Below are 25,489 nucleotides of genomic sequence, written 5' to 3'. Positions count from 1 at the left end.
GCTTGGAGCCCATCCTTTTTAGCATGGAAGGGGTGGCTAACGCTGTTAGCACACTTGTGGACCCAACCATGATGAAGTGTCTGATGGCTGATGTCTCAGCTTCCATTGCAACACAAGCAGAAGCCACCCAATGTCTGAGTGCTGCAGTGGAAGCTCAGACTGAAGTCATGCAAGGTCAGCATGCTGCCATGCAAGTACAGAATGCTGTCATCATGGCTGTAGATATCAGTGTTCAAAGGGGCTTGCAAGGTCTCACAGCAGTCCAGCAATCTGTCCTCTAACAGATTACTAGGATTGCAGAGGTGCCATGCCTGGGGTGTGGCAGTGGCTTCATGGATGCGAGCCTCTGTGATCTCTCATGACAGCATTTGTTTTCCCACCACTGGCACTGGGCTAGTATCCTTGCTGTTGCTTGTCAGTCAGACAGCTCAGACTGCTGTTGCCCATTCTGAGATGGTGCCAGCTCTTCTACACCCAGAGCTGCTCCAAGTCATTTTCCAAGGCCATTCACAGTCTCCCCCATTGAAATTCAGCAGCCTTCCATCAATCATGCTGCAGCCAGAGGGCTGCACTATGTAGGAACTCTAGGATAGACAAAGGCATGCAGAAGACAAGCACTAAGGGAATGCACAAGGGTGATTAGTTGCTGTTTGTATGCAATATATTGTGATTTCATTTATAAATTTGGTTTTGAATGTTTATATTATTTTTGCATTGTGGCCAAGCAGATACGATGATAGTCACTAATAGAGGGAAGCTAAGGTATGGGACGGTTGGTGAATGGGGATTTGGAGTTGTGTTTATGGGTCTTGTAATTGGATGAGTTTATCACAGACTTCTGGGCCAGAAAGACGCTGTCTAAATTGTCTTCTCCATTCTTTCTCCTCCCCCTCTTCCTCATCCTCCTCATACTGTTCCTCCGCCTGCTCCTGTGCTGCTCACCATATAGCTGGTGGCAAGGGCTGCCCCATCATAATGGCGAAATTATTCAGCGCACTGCAGTCCACCACGAAGCTTGACACCTGCTCTGCCGAGTGCAACAGGCCTGCTCCAGAGTGCTACAGGCAGCAGAAGCAATGTTTCAGCATGCCAGTGGTCTGCTCTCTCACATTTCATTTGGCAGCAGAGCTTTTATTATATGCATACTGCACATGCGTGCACAAGTTGCACATTGGAGTAATCAGTTATACAGTCAGCAGATAGCCCTTGTAGCTAGGTAAACATGCTTTGGTTTCTCGTTGTGACACAAATGCAGCTTGCACAGCGGAGTGCCACAGCACGAAGGCCCCATGACTGTTGCCAGGATACTGGGCATTGACCTCCACGATTTGCTGCTAATGTTCAAACACCAGCTGAACATTAAGGGAGCAGAATCCCTTTTGTTTGTGATACCTCTCTGAGTGACATGCATACGTGACATAGAGGGCAATCTGCAAGATATTGGATACATCATTAGCCCTAGTCTGGAAGAAGCCCAACACATATAAGTTAATGGACACAGTCTCTTTCCCAGCCCCTGGCAATTCAGTCCTTACAGAGTCATAGAGTCAGAGGGCTAAATTTTGTTGGAGTGGTGGGGGTCCTGACGCGAGGACAGAAAGATGGGGCCAACACCGCCTCGGCCATTTTGGGGATCCCCCGGCCACATTTTTCGGGGCTCAGGCAATTAACTGCTTGGCACCGGAGCTCTTGTCCCTTTAAAAAATGTGAGCTCACCTCCAAGGCGTGCAGGCCAATTGGAGGGCTGGCAGCTCTTCAGTCTCAGCAGCGCCACTAGGAGTGGTGGCCACTGCTGGGACTGCACCCAGCCTGGAAAGGTAGCATGGACGCCATCCTCAGGCCAAGGTAAGTGGGGCCGGAGTCGCCAGGGCCAGTCAGACAGGCTCCAGCAAAGGGTGTGGGGAAGGTTGGTGGTTGGTGAGGGCAGGTGTGGGATGGTGCTCTGGGGGCAGCCAGGTCTGCACTGAGAGCTGGTGAGTCTGGTGAGAGGGAGTTTTAAAGGGTTAATTTCAATCTAAAGTCTAGTTTTTTCTGCAATTTAGCGATTAACTAAAAAGTACTCCTTAAGTTAAGGGAAGTTAAGTTTTATTCCAGCCTTAAAACATGGGTATACAAGCTCTCTGGGAGCAGCTACAGCTAGTTACTGTGCTAGCTGGCATAAACTAGCTTTCAGAAGCTTGAATCAGTTGTTTTTCAGGAAGTGTAAAAACAGAGCTTCCTCAATGTTACTTTGAGTGCACAGAGTGTGTGAGTGGGTCGGTCAGTTGGTCATGTGTCAACCGTTGACAGCAGCTCTCAACTTGGTACAGGGGAAGAAGATGATTAGTGAGTAACTGGTAAGGTATTCTAATTGTAATAAAAGTTATGGTATGGCAAGTCGGCTCAGCCAAGTGGAATGTCCATCCTGTGGTATGTGGGATGTCATGGACCCACCATGTGTCCTAGATGAACACATATGCAGGAATTGTCACCGGCTGCAGAAGCTTGAGCTTTGGGTTTCGGAATTCGAGCGGTGACTACTGTCACTGTTGTGCATCCATGAGGCTGAGGACAATGTGGATAGCATGTTTAGGGAGGTGATCACACTGCAGATTAGGAGCATGCAGGCAGAAAGGGAATGGGTGACCACCAGGCAGTCTAAGAGAACCAGACAGGCAGGCAGTGTAGGAGTGCCCTGAGTACAATCTTGCTTGCTAATTGGTTTTCCATACAATTCCTCCGGGGAGTGCAGCCAGAGCAAAGTCCACGGCACCACGGGTAGCTCAGCTGCACAGCAGGGGAGGAAGAAGAGTGGAAGAGTAATAGTGATAGGGGATTCGTTAGTCAGGGAATCAGACAGGTGTTTCTGCAGCAGTAAATGTGACTTCAGGATGATGTGTTGCCTCCCTGATGCCAGGGTCAAGGATGTCACAGAGAGACTGCACAACATCCTTCTGGAGGAGGGTGAACAGCCAGAGGTCGTGGTCCACATTAGTACTAATGACATATGTAGGAAGAGGGATGAGGTCCTGAAAGCAGATTTTAGCGAGTTTGGAAGGAAATTAAAAAACAGGACCTCTAGAGCAGTAATCTCAGGATTACTCCCAGTGCCACGTGCGAGTGAGCATAGGAATAGGAAGATTGATTGATTGAACACGTGGCTGGAGAATTGGTGTTGGAGGGAGGGCATCAGATTTCTGTGGCATTGGGACCATTTCTGGGGCAGGTGGTACCTGTACAAGATGGACGGGTCACACCTAACAGGACCGGAACTAATATCCTCATAGGGAGATTTGCTAGTGCTGTTCGGGAGGGTTTAAACTAACTTGTCAGTGGGATGGGAACCTGAGGGGTAGCTCAAATTGGAAGGAATTAAAGCTGACAACAGTAAGTAGAAAAGTAACACGCAACTTTAGAAGGCAGGCGAAACAAAGGCGAGCATCAACTCGGCTTAGAATGCAGAATAATTTCAAAAAGACAAAGTTAAGGGCACTCTAGCTGAATGCACGCAACATTCGCAACAAGGTAAATGTTTTAAAGGCACAAATAGAGGTAAATGGGTATGATCTAATTGCCATTACGGAAACATGGCTACAGGGTAGCAAGACTGGGAACTGAATAATCAAGCATATTCGACATTTAGGAAGGAGAGGCAAAAAGGAAAAGGAGGTGGTGTTGCGCTGATAATAAGGGATGGGATCAGTACATTAGTAAGGGAGGAGCTCTGATCGGAAGAACAAAATGTGGAATCTGTTTGGATGGAGCTAAGAAACAGCAAGGGGCAGCAAACATTGGTAGTTGTTTATAGGCCACCAAACTGTAGTGCTAGAGTGGTATTAATCAAGAGATTAGAGATGCATGTAGCATGGGTAATACAGTAATCATGGGTGCCCTCAATCTACATATAGACTGGGCAAACTTAATGAGCACCTAATGTGGAAGATGAGTTTCTGGAGCGTTTTAAGGTTGGTTTTCTAGAAAAGTACGTTGAGGAAATGACTAGAGAACAGCTATTTTAGATCTAGTATTTTGTAAAGAGAAAGGGCTAATTAATAATCTTGTTGTAAAACAACCTTTAGGGATGAGTGACCATAATATGATAGAATTTTACATTATGTTTGAAAGTGAGGAGTTCAATCTGAAGCCAGGGTGTTAAATTTGAACAAAGGACATTATGAAGGTATGAGGGGCAAATTGACTGAGGTGGATTGGGGAAAATACATTAAAAGGTATGACAGTACATAGGCAATGGGTACTTTAAAGAATTATTACATAGTTTACTGCAATAATACATTCCTTCAAAGCACAAAAACCCAAAAAGAAAAGTTAGTCAACCGTGGCTAATAAAGGAAGTTAAGGATTGTATAAGATTACAAGAAAAGGCCTATAAAGTTGCCAGAAATACTAGTAAACCTGAGGTTTGGGAGGATTTTAGAATACGGCATGGGAGGACCAAGAAACTGATAAAGAAAGGGAGAATAGAATATGAATATAATCTAGCAAAAAACATAAAAATGGACTGTAAAAGCTTCTATAAGTATGTAAAAAGGAAACGTTTGGCAAAGACAAATGTGGGTCCATGACAAACAGAGTCAGGAGAATTTATAATGGGAATTAGAAAAATGACAGAGAAGCTAAATGATTACTTTGTGTCTGTCTTCATTGAGGAAGATTCAAGAGATCTCCCAGAATTAGAGATCCAAGGGATGAGGGAGAATGAGGAATTGAAGGAAATTAGTATTAGTAAGAAGGTTGTATTGGAGAAATTAATGGGGCTGAAAGTTGATAAGTCCCTAGGACCTCATCCCCAGAGTGTTGAAAAAGATAGCTATGGAGATAACGGATACAATAGTGATCATCTTCAAAATTCTATAAATTCTGGAACGGTTCCTACAGATTGGAAGGTACCAAATGTCACCCCACTCTTTAAGAAGGGAGGGAGAGAGAAAACAGGAAACAACAGATCTGTTGGCCTTGCATCAGCAGTAGGGTAAATGCTAGAATCTATTCTAAAGGATGTGACAAATGGAATAATGATCTGATTAGGCATAGTCAACATGGATTTATGAATGGAAAATCATGTTTGACAAACCTGTTGGAGTTTTTGGAGGATGTTGTGAACAGAGTTGATAAAGGGGAGTCGGTGAATGTAGCATACTCGGATTTGCAGAAGGCTTTTGATACAGACCCCCACAGGGGGTTGGTTAGCAAAATTAAAGCACATGGGATAGGAGGTAATATTCTGGCATGGATTAAGGATTGGTTAACAGGCAGAAAACAGAGTAGGAATAAACAGGTCATTCTCGCATTGGCAGGCTGTGACTAGTGGGGTACTGCAGGGATCAATGCTTGGGCCCCAGCTTTTCACAATATATATCAATGATTTGGATGTGGGGACCAAATGTAATATTTCCAAGTTCGCAGATGACACAAAACTAGGTGGAATGTGTTATGAGGAAGATTCAAAGCGGCTTCAAGTGGATTTGGATAGACTTGGAGAGTAGGCAAGAACATGGCAGATGGAATATAATGTGGAAAAATGTGAGTTTATCCACTTTGGAACAGATGTGCAGATGGTAAGAGATTGGAAAGTGTAGATGTACAAAGGGACCTGGGTGTCCTTGTCAATAAGTCACTGAAAGCTAACGTGCAGGTGCAGCAAGCAATTAAGAAGGCTAATGGTATGTTAGCCTTTATCGCAAGAGGATTTGAGTACAGGAGTAGTGAAGTCTTGCTTGAATTTTATAGAACCTTGGTTAGACTGCATCTGGAGTACTGTGTGCAGTTTTGGTTCCCTTACCTTAGGAAGGATATTATTGCCATAGACAGAGTGCAACGAAGGTTCACCAGACTTGTTCCCGGGATGGTGGGGGGACTGTCCTATGAAGAGAGATTGGGGAAACTGGGCCTGTATTCTTCAGAGTTTCGAACAATGAGAGGTGATCTCATTGAAACCTACAAAGTATTGAAAGGGATAGACAGGGTAGATGTATGTAAGATGTTTCCCCTGGTTGGGGAGTCTAGAACCAGGGGACACATTTTCAAAATAAGGGTAAGTCACTTAGGACCGAGATGAGAAGAAATTTCTTTACTCAGAGGGTTGAGAATCTTTGGAATTCTCTACCCCAGAGGGCTGTGGAAGCTCAGTCATTGAGTAGCTTTAAAGCAGAGATTGACGGATTTCTAAATACCAATGACAAAGGGATATGGGGATAGTGTGGCTGGAAAAGGCATTGAAATGGATGATCAGCTATGATCGTATTGATTGGTAGAGCAGGCTTGATGGGCTGAATGGCCTACTCCTGCTCCAATGTTGCCGGGGGAGCTCTCCCTGGGCCACAGAGTGCCCGATCAGCAAGGCCCCACACCACATGCCTGCAGGGCGGCTGCCAGGGTTTACCTGGTGGTCTCCCCACTTGGCAGAAGGCCCACCTGCCGCTGGTAAAAAGTTACAGCGGCGGTGGAAAGAGGTCCTTAATTGACCTTAACTGGCCATGTAAGGGCCACAGTTGGCTCTGGCAGGAAGGCCGTCATCCACATTCCCCGTCAACAGAAAAATGGCATGGCGTCGGGAAGGTGATGGGCACACCACCCCCAGCCTTCCACTGCCATTTTATAGCCCTCCGCCTCCCAACCCACTTCCGAGGGCTCCATTAAATTTTGCCCATACAGTCATTACAGCATAGAAATAGGCCATTCAGCCCATCTAGTCCATGCCGCTGTCTGTAGAGAAATTCATCAGCCCCATTCTCCTGCTCTATCCCCATTTCCCGGCACATTTAGTTCCATCAAGTTCCCATCCAATTTCCTTTTGATATCATTAATTGTCTCCACTTCCACCACCCTCGTAGACAGTGAGTTCCAAATCATGACCACTCGCTGTGTAAAAACAGTTTTTCCTCACATCCCACCCCTGCATCTCTTGCGCAAAGTCTACAATCTGTGTCCCTTGGTCCTTGTACCATCAGCTAATGGGAACAGCTTATCTTTGTTTCCCTTATCTAAACCTGTCATTATCTTGCACACCTCAAACAAATCTCCTTTGCTCCAAGGAGAACAACCAGCTTCTCCAACTTAACCTTGTAACTAAAATCCCTTATCCCTGGAACCATTCTGGTAAATCTCCTCTGCACCCTCTCAAGGTTCCTCACATCCCTCTTATAGTGAGGTGACCAGAACTGGATGCAATACCCTAGTTGTGGCCTAACCAAAGCTTCATAAAGGTTCAGCATAGCTTCCCTGCTTTAGTACTCAATACCACGATTTATGAACCCATTATTAACCCATCTAGTTCACTAATGCCATTTGGGGAAGGGAATCTGCTCTCCTTACCTCATCTGGCCTACATGTGACTCCAGACCCACAGCAATGTGGTTGACTCTCAAAATGCCCTCTGAAATGGCCTAGCAAGCCACTGAGTTCAAGGGCAATTGGGGATGGGCAATAAATGCTGGCTTAGGCAGCGCTGCCTACATCCCACAATAATCAAATAAACAAAAAGCCAAAGATCTCCAATGCTTTGCAAACTACTCTCTTGATATGTCCTGCCACATTTAAGGATCTGTGCACATGAACCCTATAAGGTCCCTCTGTTCCTGCATACTCTCTTTAGAACTGCGCAAAAAAGTCTATATTGCCTCTCCCAATCCCTTCTGCCAAAATGCACCATCTCACACTTTTCTGTATTAACTTCCATCTGCCACTCATCTGCTCATTCAGCTAGCCTATCTACGTCCTGTTGCAGTTGATTTGTAGGATCCTCACTGTTTGCTACACCTCCAGGTTTGGTATCATCAGCAAATATTGAAATTCTACTCTGTATTCCAATATCCAAGTCATTTATTTATATATATTGTTATGATCCTGGTGTTTTTTTTGGAAGTATGCGGTGTGTCTTTAAGTCAGCAAAGGATCAGTAGTACTGCTTTAAGAACAAGCAAGCCTCAGGGGTTAGAGAAGGTGCATTCTGGTTGCCATTGGATACAACCATACAGAGTGGAAGAACCAGCCATCTTCAAATGTGCATCGTGGTTGCCTTGGATGCCGCCATTCAGAGACTGGGAATTGATTTACAATGTTGCAATTATCTTTTGAACTGTTTTTTTTGTTGAGATCGACTGTTCTAACACACAGACAGCTGGTCCAGCATGAACGGAACAGAGTTCTCTGATAATTTAAACTGAAGGAAGTTGAATTTTAGACTGATCACCTTTTCACCCCTCAAAAAATTCTAAAGCCAAATTAATTAATTGAAAAGTGTTTGCAAGTTGTTGATCAGCTGAGATCATTGCTTGACAAAACAGGAGTTGAAGTTTCGGATGTTGGGCATTTATTTCTTCCCTCATCGGACCCTGGAAGACTGCGAGTGGACTACAATCAGAGGACTGTTTATCGGGAAGTGTAAATCTGCAAGAATACTAATTTTTCTATTTTAAATGTTGCTTTTATCTTAGCAGTGTTTAAAAGTTTAGGTTTTCTAATAAACAGTTAACTTGTTGATCTAAAGACACCTGGTTTGGTCCACCCCATTTGGGGGCTAATAGATGGTTCAATTCGGCTGTGGATTTCTTTAATTTGGAAAGTTTAAAGTGATATGTTAGGCGATCTGTGGAGTGGTGGGACTGAATTGACAGTGCGTTGCTCCCACCGCAATCAGAATTATATATTTTGATTGGGGGCTTTGTCTTGAGCAGTTGGTTGTAATAATATACACATATATCAAAAAAAAAGTAGTCCCAGCACTGACACTTAGGAAACATGACTGTCTACCATCCTCCAGTCTGAAAAACAACCATTTACCACGACTCACTGTTTGCTGTCCTTAAGCCAATTTTTTATCCAATTGGACATTGACCCTCCTATTCCAGGAGCTACACTTTTGTTCACCAGTCTTTGACATGGTACTTTGCAAAATGCTTTCCTAAAATCCATATAGATGACATCCATTACATTCCGTTCATCAAAATTCTGTTACTTCATCAAAAATTGAATTAGATTAGTCAAGCACGATCTGCTTTTTAAATCCATGCTGGCTATCCTTAATTAACTCAAACTTCTTCAAGTTTTTTTTCCCAGATTATTGTTTCTAAAACCTTGCCCACCACTGATATTAAGCTGACAGGCCTGTAGTTACTAGGAATGTCCTTACAACCTTTCTTGAACAAGGGTGTCACATTTGTCACTTTCCAATTCTCTGGCACCTCCACCATATCTAGGGAAGACTGGAAGATTATGTTCACCCTTCTGCTATCTCCCCTCCTCTTCTCTTAGCATTCTGGAATGCAAGCCATCCAGACCAGGCGACTTATCCACAGTTGTGACTGCAGCAGGTAGCAGATTTCAGTAAGGACATCCTTAATGAAGCATAAACACCTCATACACTGTTCCTTGCTGAGGTTCAGGTAGTAGAATTGCTCCTTGTGCACCCTGGGTGGATAGGGCCGCTTTCTGAGAACCGTTCTCATCCTCCTCCTCCCTCTTCTAGCAGCTTGCCCTGCTCTGTGTGCAAACTGATCATTCTCTAAGTCATACTGTATTCTAAGGGAAATGCCTGCTACTGCACCCATGTCTGGGAGCAACTGGTTTGCGCTGAAGCCTTGAAGTTGGTACTAAGTCCTTCAGCACCTGCCACACCATGAAGCAACTATAGAAAGCATCAATGGCTTGTGGAATCATAGCAACAGCAGTAAACATTAATCAGCAACTCATCTGTAAATAGTTGATGATACCTTTAAATAGCGGTGATGGAGGGTCCTTCCTGCTCCTGAATCCATGTTCAGCTGTGCGTGATTAAGCAACAGCATTAGCTGGAGCATTGAGCTCCAAAATAGCACTGCTGGCACAATTAACACCATGATCTGCCTACTTTGCATACTTTCAGCGGACACTCACTCAACAATATGGCAACTTGTACCAGATGTGTGCAATGGATGCCATTTTGAACTTCCAGTGATCCTACAGGTCTGGACTAATGATCCTTAGGCACAAGATCAAATCTCACCACTGTAGCTTGTGAATTAATTTTTTTTAAATTAAACAAATCTGAAATAAAAAGCTAATATGAGCAATGGTGACCCTGATTCAATCAGATTGTTGTAAAAACTCATCTGGTTTATTAATGTCTTTTAGGGGAGGAAATCTGCTGTTCTGAAATGGTCTGGCCTAGACTAACAGCAATGTGGTTGCTCTTAACTTCCCTCTGAAATGGCCTAACAAGCCACTCAGTAGTATCTAACTGCTGCGCAAAACTATAATAAGAATAAAACTGGACAGACCACCCAGGCACCAGACATGACAAAGGCATGCCCAGCCCAATCAATCTTGCAAAGTCCTCCTCACTAACATGTGGGGACTTATGCCAAAATTGGGAGAGCTGCCTCACCAACTGGTGGAGCAACAGTCTGACAAAGTCATACTTACAGAATAGTACCTTTCAGTCAATGTCCCAGACTCTTCCATCACCATCCCTGAGTAGGTGCTATCCAATGGCAGGAAAGAACCATGAGAGGTGGCAGCACTGTGGTACACAGTCAGGAGGGAGTGGCCTTGGGAGTCTTCAACCTTGACTCCAAACCCATGAAGTCTCATGATATCTGAACAAACAAGGGCAAGGAATCCTCCTACTGATTACCATCTACTGCCCTCGCTCAGTTGATGAATCAGTACACCTCCATGTTGAACACAACTTGGAAGAAGCACTGAAGTCAGCAAAGGCACAGAATGTACTCTGGGTAAAGGCTTCATTGTCCATCACCAAGAGTGGCTTGATAACACCACTACTGACCAAACTGGCAAACTCCTGAAGGACATGGCTGCCAGACTGGGCCTATGGCAGCTGGGTAGAGAACCAACAAACAAACCAAGGGGAAAACCTACTTGACCTCATCCTCACCAATCTACCTATTGTAGATGCACTTGTAAATTACAGTATTGGAAGGAGTGGCCACCACACAATCCTTGTGGAAATGAAGTCCCGTCTTCACACTGAAGACACCCTCCATTGTGTTGTGTGGCACTACCAGCGTGCTAAATGGGATAGATTTGGAACAGATCAAGCGGCTGAAAGCTCGGCATCCATGAGATGCTGTGGGCCATCAGAAGCAGAATTGTATTCCACAACAATCTGTAATCTTATGGCCTAGCATATCCCTCACTCTCCCATTGCTGTCAAGCCAGGGGATCCAACCTGGTTCAATGAGGAGTGTCAAAGCACAATCAGAGCTGCACCAAGCTTACCTGAAAATAAGGGGTCAACCTGGTGAAGTTACAACACAGGACTACATGCATGTTAAACTGCAAAAGCCGCATGCTATAGAGCTAAGTGATCCCACATCTAATAGTTCTGATCAAGGGTCTGCAGTCCTGCCATATCCACCTGTGAGTGCAAAGACAAGGTTGAAGTGTTTGCAACCATCTTCAGCTAGAAGTGTGTCATTCAACTGGACCTACTCTTGAGGTCCCTAACATCATAGAAGCTAGTCTTCAGCTGATTCAATTCACTCCACATGATATCAAGAAATGGCTGAGCACACTGGATACAGCAAAGGCTATGACAACATCCCGACTGTAGTGCTAAAGACTTGTATTTAACCAACCGCACCTGTAGCCCAGCTGTTCCAGTACAGCTACAACACTGGCATCTACAAAAGTGGAAAATTGTTAAGAGGTATGTCCTGTCCACAAAAAGCAGGACAAATCCAATCCGCCAATTACTGCCCCATGAGTCTACTCTCAATCATTAGCAAAATGATGGTATATTCCAAATCTAATTTAGAAACAAAATTATCAAGCGAAACTTACTCACCAATAACATGCTCACTGATGTTCAGTTTGTCAGGGCCATTCAGCTCCAGGTCTCAATACAGCCTTGGTTTAAAAATGGACAAAGGAGCTGAATGCCAGAGGTGAGGTGAAATTGACTCTCCTTGACATCAATGCAGCATTAAGAAACTCTAGTAAAATTGAAGTCAACAGGAATCAGGGATAGAACTCTCCGCTGGTTGGAGTCATACCTTGCACAAAGGAAGATAGTTGTGGTTGTTGGAGGCCCCCATTTCAGCCCCAAGAAATTATTGCACGCGTTCTTCAGGGTGGTGCCCTCTGCCCAACCATCTTCAGGTGCTTCATCAATACCTTCCCTCCATCATAAGGTCAGAAGTGGGGATGTTCGCTAATTATCGCACAGTGTTCAGCACTATTCACAACTCCTCAGATAATAAAGCAGTTCATGCCCACATGCAGCAAGTCATGGACAACATTTAGGCTTGTGCTGATAAGTGGCAAATAACATTCGTGCCACACAAGTGCTAGGCAGTGACTATCTCCAACAAGAGAGAGTCTAACCATCTCCCTTTAATATTCAACGGCATTACCATCACCAAATCCCCCACCATCTGCTTACTTGGAGTCATCATTGACCAGAAACCTAACTGGACCAGCCACATAAATACTGTGGCTACAAAAGTAGGTTAGAGGCTGAGTTTTCTGTGGTGAGTGACTCATCTCCTGACTCCCAAAGCCTTTCCACCACCTACAAGGTACCAGTCAGCACTGTGATGAAATACTCTCTACTTGCCTGGATAAGTGCAGCTCCAACAACACTCAAGAAGCTCAACACCATCCAGGACAAAGCAGCCCACTTGACCAGCACCCCATCCAACACCTTAAAAATTCACTCCCTCCACCACCAGTGCACCGTGGCAACAATGTGCACCATATTACAAGGTGCACTGCAGCAACTCACCAAGGCTTCTTTAACAGCACCTCCCAAACTTGCAATCTCTACTGCCTAGAAGGAAAAGGATAGCAGGAGCACAGGAACACCACCACCTGCAAGTTCCTCTTCAAGTCACACACCATTCGACCTGTCGTTTCTTCACTGTTACTGGGTCAACATTTTTTTTTATTCGTTCGCGGGATGTGGGCGTCGCTAGTGAGGCCAGCTCATGCCTAATTGCCATTGAGAACGTGGTGATGAGCTGCATTCTTAACCCGCTGCAGTGATTGGGTGTAGGCATACCCACAGAGCTGTTACGAAGGGAGTTCCAGGATATTGACCCAGCGACCATGAAGGAACAGCGATATAGTTCCAAGTCAGGATGGTGTGTGACTTGGAGGGGAACTTGCCTCGATGGTCTCAACCTAACAGCACTGTGTGAGTACCTACAGCACATGGACTGTAGCGGTTTAAGAAGGCAGCTCACCACCACCTTCTCAAGGACAATTAGGGATGAGCAATAAATGCTGGCCTTGTCATTGATGCCCACCTGCCATGAATGAATGAAAGAAAAGGCCCTGGAATAAATTTGTGTAAATTAACTAGGAAGAATTATAGGCTTTCCTACATTTCAATAGTCGTTGCATACTTTGGAAATTATTAATTTCAAGTAGGTGGCTGCACCTTTTACTATTCTTCAGTAAAAGAATATATATTAACTCTCACATACCTGCAGAGTAGGATTGCTTTTCCTCACATCACCCCAGCTAAGGACCCAAACTTGGTCATGTGACTTGTCATATTGCAATTTTACTGGGACGGGATCTGTCAACACACCCTATGAAAGAATTACAATCAGAGGCTATTATATGCATTAGTAAGAGATTATTCTTCTTAAGTAAATATCTGGAGAGCATGGCATCTATTTTGAGGTGGTTAGTAACTGCATTTCAGTCACGTAAACACTATAACATAAAAGACTCCATAACCAGCTAAGACAAAATGAACAAAGGTTTTACTATAGATCATGGTTTGCACCAAACTATCTTTACATGAATTGAAGATTATTTTAAAGATATATATTGTTATTTTCTGGATTCAAGTCGTATGTCATTGTTTGCAATATAAAATTGCCATAGCTGAATGCCTCAAGGTGGAGAAACAATGGAAGTCCTTTGCTCCAATAGGGCATTCTGCTACTGTGGCCCTCATATTTATGTTTTGTTTGTATAAAATTTACCTCCGCTTTCACCCATTGAGTTTGAGATTGTTTTCAAACCCACTGAGGTTTAGATGCCAATAGATTTGGAATTGTGTTCACTTTTTTCCAGCAGGTTTAGCATCAAGCATTCCTTACAGTACAAGTTATAAGGAAATTATTCAATCCCTCTATTCAGTCCTAACCTCAAAATAACGTGTTTGCTCCCACACTGATGTGACATTTTCATTTCCCACAACAGGCTTGCTCGTGGTCTCTCCAAGTCAGATTGCCAATTAAAGAGCAATGTTATGGTGTGCGCCACCTACTAGGAACTGGAGTAAGATTTCCCAAATCAATGTGACATTGGATTAATACATTCCATCAGTCTGAGCTCGACTCAAACTCATGCCCTTCAGGTGTAAGCCTTATAACCACTTAAAAAAAATTAATTATTATCTAATACATTAGTTAAAGTTACCTGTAAGACTTTCTGAGACGGAATGTCAATGATAAGAACCCGGTTCTGTGTGGGTTGGGTGACATAGATGTACTTATCCCTTATGTTGACAGCAGAGGCCCAGACACAATGCAGAATGGTTTCTCCTTCATTACAGGGACAAATCTCTTCCTGTGAAGAAGGATAATGTTTTAGACTTGATCGTTAGGGATATTTTTCTGACAAAGCCTGAACAAAATAAATCTTCATCTGGAATTGTCTGTTCAGCTCTGGTTTTTAATTAAGGACTGCACTTATTGTAAATACTGCAAAATAGTAACAATAGTCCCAGAGCATATAGGTGGCCAACTGTAGTATGGGACAGAAACTTCTCAAACATCCAAAACTTTTAAACTGAATGTGCCTGCTCTATATTGGAAAGGAGAGAACAGATAAATCATCAAATGCTAGCTAAGCATGATACAATCGAGAAAAGGCTGCCATTTAGTGACATGCAAGTCTAGGTTGGGCTACTTTTTGCTTTGAACCTAATCTTCTTTAAGTTAGAATGTTTGCAGTAGGCAGAGAGAAACTTAAATCCCATCAGTCTGGGATAGAGCGAAGCCTCAATAATTTATGGAATAGTATTCTAAATCATTGCACCAAGCATTTCAGTCTGAGTCATCTGGTACACACGAGTACATTTTGAACTAAGATGTGTGGAAACATATCAGTTTTTTTAAACCTTTGAATTGCTTGCTATTTTATTTGGTGCATTAAGAACAAGAGGAAGAATTTTCATAGGGTCCTCCCACTTGCTTACCATAACTTTAGCAGAAGACTCCTGTGAAACATCACTTCTCAGGTATTTAGGACCATGCTTTGAAGCATTAACACATCTTAAGCTTCAGAAGAGATTAATAAAATTCTTAAATTTTACTCTGTTTAAACCCCAAACCTACATTTACTCCTGCCTCATACATCATATACTATTTCTGTATATGAAATAGAGCAATCCAGAGCAATACTGCAGTGCAGGAAGGATTCATACACTGAATTGCATATCTTGCAACAGATGTCCCTTAAGACGCATGCAGTCAATTTTCATATCTAATGTACATTGGGCAGGCAGTTACTGGGCAATAGCTACACCCAGCTGATAATGCTGGTGGGAGGCCTGATCAATTATTGTGGTCAGGTGTCATTTAAATAGAACAGGCAAGTTGCCAGTGTTATTCATGCTGTTAATGGGCAGCTCGTTTAGGTGGACAGCAAATCAAGTAGGGCATAGACTGATGCAGCTTGCAGCAGCAATTTAAAAAGGGGCTGCAAAGATCAATGAACAAAGCAGCATGCTTAAGTGACAGGGAGAATACAAAGAGCACATCCAACATCAAGGTGTTAAAAGGAAAAAGAAGTGTAAAAATATTTAAGACTTACAAAGCTTGCAATGATCCTGTCATTGGCTTTGATGTGTCTTTGAATCTCACATCCTATGGGCTGAATTATTGTGATTCCATCATCAGAGAATACATAGAACATATTTCCAACACTTAGTCCTTGAAGACAAAACACAAATATGCTTCATTTGCACACACTGTAAAATAAAATCTTTAGAATTTTTAAAAATAGTATTAAAATTCTGAAACAATTTTGAAAATAGTGGGAAAAAAAGGAAAAGCAATGCTGAAGGCACTAGAAATGCAGCCTCCAAAGAAAAAGGAAATCGCGCAGATGTGTTTGTCAGTTTAACAACTTTCTATGACAAGTCTCACTTGGCATCAGAAAGGCATTAAAACAACTGCATACAGTGAATTTGTGAGAAAATGCAATAGGGTCATTTTCCATCAGTGCATTCTCTAAGCATAACATTAACACACCCACAATACCTCAATGACAGGCTCTAGGAACATTTGTTTTGCGTTATTGACCATCTGAAAGTTTAACCCTTTTACAACTTTAAAGTCAATGTGTATAATATTTACAGATTTACATGGGCATTATATAACACAGTTCATATATGGTATATACGTAGGGGCTACTTTTGTATTACACATTCTGGGGCAAGTTTTATGATTTAATGCTTCAAGCACAGCGTTGCATGCAATGGGGGCATGTATTGGTAATTCAGGTGTCAAGTCAGCATGCCTGGGTCATGACCCACGTGATTACTCCTCTGTGGTGGATGGAAAATGCTGCACACTGCAAAGCAAGCCCTCTGATCTCTCTATCCAAATTCCTGCTATGTCCTTTATCACACACAGCTTTGCATTGGGAGACCTAAATTGTAAAAGGTAGCCCTGTAATTACGGATTGTTTATTCTACAGGTAGGCTTTCTGATTTGGGGGAGTTTTATCCTGAAATTTGGTCAAATAATATGAAACCAGATGCAAGCCAATTTTTGAGTTTTGAGCCAATAATATAATGCTTGAGGTAAATATCTTCACAGAGTAATTGTTACTGGGAGTTGATATGCACCTGCAACCCTGGCCTCTCCTCCCCCAGTGCGACATTGCTCAGCTGCCTATATACGACACAGGTGATCAAAAGCACCCTCTACATCAATGCTGCCCATTGGTTGGGAGAGAAGATGAAATGGTCCCTGCATCAAACAAAGCAAATGACTCCATGCTTCGCAGCCAGAATGCATTATTCTGATACCGACATTTCCAAGCTTTATCCAATTTAACTATAATTTTGGAATTCATCTTTCACTGTGGGGAGGGACAGAATGAATGGCAATTATTAAGGTTAATCATTCTTAACCCTTATATGTTAGGCATACTAAATTATATGCGATATTTAAGGATTTTTGGACAGTGTAATAAATATGGACAATTATTAGATGATGTGTATAACTTATACTGACCACATAATAGGTTATATTTATTACATAAAATATACATGATATAGAATATATAGTATATATCAGAATTTATATAACTATTATTTACTGATTTTTGTAATGTTTTTGAACTATTACTTTGTAATGTAAACTGATATTATGTAATATATATGGATTGCATTATATATATTGACTGTTGTACAATATATTCAAACTTTATTATATAACATATTCAGATTGCATTTATATATACATATATTAACTGTTTAATAAACAGTAATAGTATTTTTCAGTTGCTAATTGATAATTATGAAAATTAATGTAACTCATATTTTATCAACAACTGTTAATAAAAGGTTTATCAACATTTGCTGAAAATAAATCTTAGACTATCAATTACCCTGTAATTTATCCACATCTTTAGTGTACATGAAGCAAGGGAACTCAAAAATTAATGTCTGCCATGAAATAAATGTTGATTTATTTCAGAAGGTAGTTTCATGTAATGATTTGTTAAGATGTTAATGACAGAAGCATTTTTTTAAATCTATAAATTTTATCTAGAATTGGTTGACAGATTCTTTCATTTTAACAAATAAACCTTCAGCTGATATATCATGTACCTAGATATTAAAACAAGATCATGAAGTCATTGACCCAGTCAACAGAAAATTTGGAAATCCAATAAAACTCCTTGAGGAGCTTAAAACATAACAGGATACAAATAATTTATATGAAGTGTTTATGAGTACAACTACCCCTGATACAGTAGGTAAATGGTTAGCTGATCTCATCCATGATGGCAGTTGGGGTGTAATAACTGGCCATTCTATCCTCAGGCTTCTGAGGGAAAAAAATGCCCAGGGTTACCTATCCTACTGCAAACTGGTGTGTGTTGATGTTATCTGAGGGCTAGATAAAAACCTCACTGCGATGCCTGCCATGGTGAAACAGTCCACAGCTACTATTCAGGCTCACACATGCAGAATGACTGTTTGGCTAAAAGGCACCTTTACCCATTAAATTATACTCAACAATGATTTGCCACCTTAAGGAGAAGATGGAAAAATTAATAAATAAATTGTTTCTTTACTTAAAATGACATTTTGCTTATGATACATTGTATTGCTTATAGATTTTAACACTCATTTTCTTTCGATTCTAACAGAAAGCCAAAAATTGATTTTTTTTCTATTTGTGTTAGAGGCCTTCTTTATTTAGCTGGTTTCTGTGTTCCCCTGTGGAACATACCATCGGTAGTCAAAAAATTTGTTCCCAGGCCCCTGCTGGATTTTCAAAGGGCCGTGGGGTCAGGACCTGGGACTGGATTTTACGTTGGGCGGACGGGAACTGGCCACCGACGTAAAACTTGGTGGTGAACCCGCTTTCACCTAGTCTGGGGATCTGTCCCACATTTTACGGGTCCCCAGGCTCTAATTGTTCTGAGGCGGGACTTCCACTCGCTTGAGGGAGGAAGCCCCACCTCACTGAGCTGCCGGCCAATCAGTGGGCCGGCAGTTCTTAGTCCCAGCAGCGCCACAGGGAGCGGTGGCCAGTGCTGGGACTGTAGCCCAGCCGAGGACATGGAACCAGGACTCAGGTAAGTTTGGGTTGCCTCGCTGGGGGTAATTCTTCGGGCCCTGGCGAGGCAAGGGTGGTTGTTAGGGGGGAAGAAGGCCGTCTTGGATCCTGGGGGTGTTGGGGAAGTGGAGGCAGCCCTCAATCGGGCACCCCCGGGGCACGGAGAGGTCGCCAGCTTTTACCAGGCGGCTTTTCCTGGCTCTTTATTTGGCCTGAGGTGGGTGGCCCGTTTCTCGGCCTGCCTCCACCAGCCTACGTAAAGTGGGATGGAGGCGGGAGCGGGTCGGGAAGGCTTCCTGGAGCCTCCTGCTCCATTTTATGCCACCCCACCCCCATCACCATCCGGCTCGTTGGGGTGGCGTAAAATTCCGGACCTGGTGTGGGCACCATTTGAAAATCGCGGTCCTGGAAGTCATCTCAGGATCCCATGCCTCCCGGACGGTTTTGAATTTTCAGTGCTGGCAGGGAGATGGAACACGGAACCTGCACACCGCCAATTAACAGCCTATTAAACTTCTTTAAGAGCTTGTTAAAGGGCCACGGAGTATGGAAAGGCAACTTTGAAATCAGATTTCCGCTATCTCAACCAATCTAGTGCACATTAGTGCACAGCTGTCAGGGTTGCCATGGGACAAAAGCAAGTTTGTTTCCATGTGTGCTCAGATTAAATTTGAGGGTCCAACTAGCGCTGGGTCAAGGGCTATACCTCCACATGGCGTCCATTACCACTTTGCAAAGTTGTTACCGACTTGTCCCTTTCATGAGCTGCCTCCTGCAGTTCCCCCCTCCTGGAAGCGCTCGACACCTCTAATTGGGTGCCAAGCTCGCCTCCTACCCAATTCTTATATTAGCATTCAAAGGTTGCATCACGAGAGTGACGCAGCTGAAGCATGGGGTCAAAGCTCAGAAATTATCAGGTTGTTGGGTTCCCAACCCCACTTTGAAATTTTGCCCTTTGTCTTCAAGATCAGGTTTTAGAGGTTTCATATCCACATTTCCCATAATTGTGGGACATAGGTCAGAGTGCTTGGTAATGGATTTGCACGCAGGATTTCCACATGGCAATTCCCAAGATTTAAGAAGGATGGGTTGCATCTAAACTGGAGGGGCACAAATATCCTGGCTGCGAGGTTTGCTAGCGTCACTCGGGAGGGTTTAAACTAGTGTGGCGGGGTGGGGTGGGGGGGTGGGAACCAGAGCAGTAGGTCAGCAGGTGAAATAACATAGGGGGAACGAATGAATAAAGCCAGTAAGACTGAGAGGAAGAGCAGGCACAGCGGGACTGGTGGTCTGAACTGCATTTGTTTCAATGCGAGAAGTATAACAGGTAAGGCAGATGAACTTAGAGCTTGGATTAGTAATTGGAACTATGATGTTGTTGCTATTACAGAGACTTGGTTGAGGGAAGGACAGGATTGGCAGCTGAACGTTCCGGGATTTAGATGTTTCAGGCAGGATAGAGGGGTATGTAAAAGGGGTGGGGGAGTTGCATTACTGGTTAAGGAGAATATCACAGCTGTACTGCGGGAGGACACCTCAGAGGGCTCATGCAGCGAGGTAATATGGGTGGAGCTCAGGAATAGGAAGGGTGCAGTCACAATGTTGGGGGTTTACTACAGGCCTCCCAACAGCCAGTGGGAGATAGAGGAGCAGATATGTAGACAGATTTTGGAAAGATGTAAAAGAAACAGGGTTGTTGTGGTGGGTGACTTTAACTTCCCCTATATTGACTGGGACTCATTTAGTGCTAGCAGCTTGGATGGGGCAGAATTTGTAAGGAGCATCCAGGAGGGCTTCTTGAAACAATATGTAGCTAGTCTAACAAGGGAAGGGGCCGTACTGGACCTGGTATTGGGGAATGAGCCCGGCCAGATGGTCAAAGTTTCAGTAGGGGAGCATTTCGGGAACAGCAACCATAATTCCGTACGTTTTAAGGTACTTGTGGATAAGGATAAGAGTAGTCCTCGGGTGAAGGTGCTAAATTGGGGGGGAAGGCTAATTATCACAATATTAGGCAGGAACTGAAGAATTTAGATTGGGGGTGGCTGTTTGAGGGTAAACCAACATCTGACATGTGGGAGTCTTTTAAACGTCAGTTGATTAGAATTCAGGACCGGCATGTTCCTGTGAGGATGAAGGATAAGTTTGGCAAGTTTCGGGAACCTTGGATAACGAGGGATATTGTGAGCCTAGTCAAAAAGAAAAAGGAAGCATTCGTAAGGGCTAGAAGGCTGGGAACAGACGAAGCCCTTGAGGAATATAAAGAAAGTAGGAAGGAACTTAAGCAAGGAGTCAGGAGGGCTAAAAGGGGTCATGAAAAGTCATTGGCAACAGGATTAAGGAAAATCCCAAGGCATTTTATCCGTACATAAAGAGCAAGAGGGTAGCCAGGGAAAGGGTTGGCCCACTCAAGGACAGAGGAGGGAATCCATGCGTGGAGCCAGAGGAAATGGGCGAGGTACTAAATGAGTACTTCGCATCAGTATTCACCAAAGAGAAGGACTTGGATGATGAGTCTAGGGAAGGGTGTGTTGATAGTCTGGATCATGTCGATATCAAAAAGGAGGAGGTGTTGGGTGTCTTGAAAAACGTTGAGATAGATAAGTCCCCAGGGCCTGATGGGATCTACCCCAGAATACTGAGGAAGGCAAGGGAGGACATTGCTGGGGCCTTGACAGAAATCTTTGTATCCTCATTGGCTACAGTTGAGGTCCCAGAGGACTGGAGAATAGCCAATGTTGTTCCTTTGTTTAAGAAGGGTAGCAAGGATAATCCAGGAAATTATAGGCCGGTGAGTCTTATGTCAGTGGTAGGGAAATTATTAGAGACGATTCTTCAGGACAGGATTTACTCCCATTTGGAAACAAATGGACTTATTAGCGAGAGGCAGCATGGTTTTGTGAAGGGGAGGTCGTGTCTCACTAACTTGATTGAGTTTTTTGAGGAAGTGATGAAGCCGATTGATGAAGGAAGGGCAGTGGATGTTGTCGACATGGACTTCAGTAAAGCCTTTGACAAGGTCCCTCATGGCAGACTGGTACAAAAGGTGAAGTCACACAGGATCAGAGGTGAGCTGGCAAGATGGATACAGAACTGGCTTGGTCATAGAAGACAAAGGGTAGCAATGGAACGGTGATTTTCTGAATGGAGGGATGTGACTAGTGGTGTTCCGCAGGGATCAGTGCTGGGACCTTTGCTCTTTGTAGTATATATAAATGATTTGGAGGAAAATGTAGCTGGTCTGATTAGTCAGTTTGCGGACGACACAAAGGTTGGTAGAGTTGTTGATAGTGATGAGGATTGTCAGAGGATACAGCAGGATATAGATCGGTTGGAGACTTGGGCGGAGAAATGGCAGATGGAGTTTAATCTGGACAAATGTGAGGTAATGCATTTTGGAAGGTCTAATGCAGGTGGGAAGTATACAGTAAATGGCAGAACCCTTAGGAGTATTGACAGGCAGAGAGATCTGAGCGTACAGATCCACAGATCACTGAAAGTGGCAACGCAGGTGGAGAAGGTAGTCAAGAAGGCATACGGCATGCTTGCCTTCATCGGTCGGGGCATAGAGTATAAAAATTGGCAAGTCATACTGCAGCTGTACAGAACCTCAGTTCGGCCACACTTAGAAGATTGCGTACAATTCTGGTCGCCACACTACCAGAAGGATGTGGAGGCTTTGGAGAGAGTACAGAAGAGGTTTACCAGGATGTTGCCTGCTCTGGAGGGTATTAGCTATGAGGAGAGGTTGGATAAACTTGGATTGTTTTCACTGGAACGACGGAGGTGGAGGGGCGACATGATAGAGGTTTACAAAGTTATGAGTGGCACAGACAGAGTGGATAGTCAGAAGCTTTTTGCCAGGGTGGAAGAGTCAGTTCCTAGGGGACATAGGTTTAATTTGCGAGGGGCAAAGTTTAGACGGGATGTGCGAGGCAAGTTTTTTTACACAGAGGGTGGTGAGTGCCTGGAACTTGCTGCCGGGGGAGGTGGTGGAAGCAGGTACAATAGCGACGTTTAAGAGGCATCTTGACAAATACATGAATAGGAAGGGAATAGAGGGATATGGACCCCAGAAGTGCAGAAGGTTTTAGTTTAGACAGGCATCATGATCAGTGCAGGCTTGGAGGGCCGAATGGCCTGTTCCTGTGCTGTACTGTTCTTTGTTCTTTGTCAAGGGAACTGGCAAGCAGTGAAACCAAACATCTTCTCCACATGGAAAGGATGAACAATTGGAAGGGAGACACCAGGGGATTTTCTTATGTATCTTTTACTGTCTAGCTTCAAAGCAGTGTTAGCCAAGGTTTCGCAGTAGGTCACTCACCCAAACTCTTGGCTGGGGAATGGTGTGGTAACGTAAGTACAGGAAGGTGACAGAATCTGAGAGGCAAAAATAAACTTAAAGTAGAAGATAAAAATTAATTTATCATTACCATAAAGGTCATGGAAGCTTTTTGATTCAGTTGCCAGCCTTGATTTCACTGATATAATCCACATGATAGAGGAAAACTCATTCCAAGTTGTTGCCATAATTTTGGTGCCTGATCATAATCCTCAGCAACAGCATCTGGACTTTAAACATTATTACAGCCAATTAAGGCCTATTCCCATATTCATGTGGCTGATTACTGCTCATTTTTATTATTCATTTGATTCTTTGTATTTTAAAGTTAATAATGTTGAGCAGTACAGTTTCTTCCTGGTCTTAATTGTAACAAGATTGTTCAAGGTGTAGTGTGTTTCTGATGGATATTAATTGTACCCTCCCCTTTTCTGTCCTTCTTTCCTGAAGGCAGTGATTCATGCTGGTGTAAAATTGCATGGATGCTGGTAGTACTCTGTTATCTCACCTGAAATCACTTTTTTTTGTGTGTAAGCCAAGTCAGCATGCTGTTTGCCATGGGAAAGACATTACAGTTTAACCTGTCCCTTACCTGCATACACTTTCCCGACAAGGGCACTGGTTAACGAGTCCGATTAGGAACCCTGCTTGTTTTTATTAGCTTGACTACCTTGGGCCATTCAACCAATTGTATATGCCCCATTCTGCTCTGGCTGAGATGAGTTAACAGTACAGATCAGAGACCCCACTTGGAAGCTGGATATTTATTTCCATTTGCTCTAATATTATAGGTATTGGAGACAATTGCCACTCTGCAGGTGACTGCAGCACTATCTGGGCTGCAAACATGTATTTGTAATCTAAGCACAAAACATATTCAGTTAAATGGAAGTTGTCACTGAAGAATTTGACAAATCTTTGGTTCATCTACAAGCACACAATGACATTAATAGGGCTGAAACCAAGTACTGTGTCAATTTCACATAATTATACGATAAACACATGTGGCTCATCCCCCAAAGACTGCTAAAAACTTTTTAATATTGTAGACGGTATCCATTTATCATGAATGAACCCACTGTGTGTAGATAGAGAATGGTTTGATGATTTTAGGTTGTTGTCCACATAACAGAAATATTCACTTGCAAGGTTTCCAGTTGTTAGAAGACCCAGGGATAATCTGGATTTTCATTGTATATACAAGAAAAAGAGCAAGGAATATTTGGGATGATGTTTTCAATAGATACAGCCTGTCTCAGAGGTAGTGAGAATACTAGACTTGGAGGCACAGTACGGAGAAGGACCTGTTATTAGAAGTAATAAATTGTGCTACAAACAGTGGACAAGCACATGATCACTACAACACAACAATGCACTGCAGTACCTTCCTCTCGCCACAGTATGTTTGCAACTGCAGCATCAGAGATTGGAGAAAGCCAGAAAATGATTTAAAAAAAGGAAAAAAAAAGTCAAAAATTTCAGTTTATTCACACATGCAAAGAGCTGTTCATATTTATATATGTATATATATATATATATTCATTAAAATTAGATAAATTTTAACAATAAATACATTTAAGTTTGTCTTTAACTCCTTACTCAAATTATTTAATGCTCCTCTTCCGTAGATTGGACAGAGAAGATGGGAAAGGGAAGTATGTTCCCAGCAGTATGCTAATGTTGCTCTGAACTAGATCCAAGGCACTAATAATGGTCACAGAGAGGGCATCTGTCCCTCCAATATTGCTTCATTCTGGAAGCAGCCTGGCCTCAAATGTGAAGCTCACTACAGTGAATGACTTTAATCAAAACTCATTGATGTGGGGAATTAAACTTGCAACCTTCTGCATTGCCATATTTTCTATTAATTTGCAAGTTTAACTTTCTCTTCATTCCTTGACCTTCCTGGGTTTTGCACTAACTACAGTCAAGGAGGTAGGGAACCTGCTCCGGTCCTGTATCAATATTGTTATGTAACTGGTCATAGAAGGTGTATGAGAATAGCCTAGGTAACTTGCCCTCTTATCTTTACTTCTTCACACCATGTAGGGAAGTGTGTGGCCTTACCACAGCAGCATGGCTAAGTTGGGTAACTCAAAGATGTGGATAAGCAATTGCATAAAGCTACGTATCACTACTCTTTAATCACACAAGTTGATGCTCCAATTCCTTGCGTGACCTTATAAATCTCTTAGGAAACATGATTCCATATAAATAATTTCAACAGAAAACACACTTTCCCATGGACTCAGAGGAATAAAAGAAAAATCAGTTTGCACAGATTGCAATAATCTCCGCACTAAAATTCCAATCATGTAACATATCTTCAGGCAGTGAAGTCGAGAGGTTCTAGATCGTAGTTGGCCAACACAAATGGATTTATTAACTT

General features: G+C 43.0%; 1 protein-coding gene across 1 annotated transcript in view; it reads right to left on the bottom strand.

Moving 5' to 3' along the window:
* LOC137375713 (follistatin-related protein 5-like) overlaps positions 1–25,489 on the bottom strand; it is a 517,934-nt gene that overhangs the window by 25,323 nt on the left and 467,122 nt on the right. Inside the window, exons 9-11 of the mRNA XM_068043096.1 lie at positions 15,772–15,890; positions 14,374–14,523; positions 13,425–13,532 (exon numbers count right to left, since the gene is read on the bottom strand). Of these exons, the coding sequence (XP_067899197.1) occupies positions 13,425–13,532; positions 14,374–14,523; positions 15,772–15,890 (377 nt within the window). The remainder of the gene's footprint in view (positions 1–13,424; positions 13,533–14,373; positions 14,524–15,771; positions 15,891–25,489) is intronic.

Source organism: Heterodontus francisci, chromosome 12, assembly GCF_036365525.1.
Source record: "Heterodontus francisci isolate sHetFra1 chromosome 12, sHetFra1.hap1, whole genome shotgun sequence".
Lineage (NCBI taxonomy): Eukaryota > Metazoa > Chordata > Chondrichthyes > Heterodontiformes > Heterodontidae > Heterodontus > Heterodontus francisci.
The sequence above is the reverse complement of the archived record's forward strand: the minus strand, read 5'-3'. Positions and strand labels throughout refer to the sequence as shown.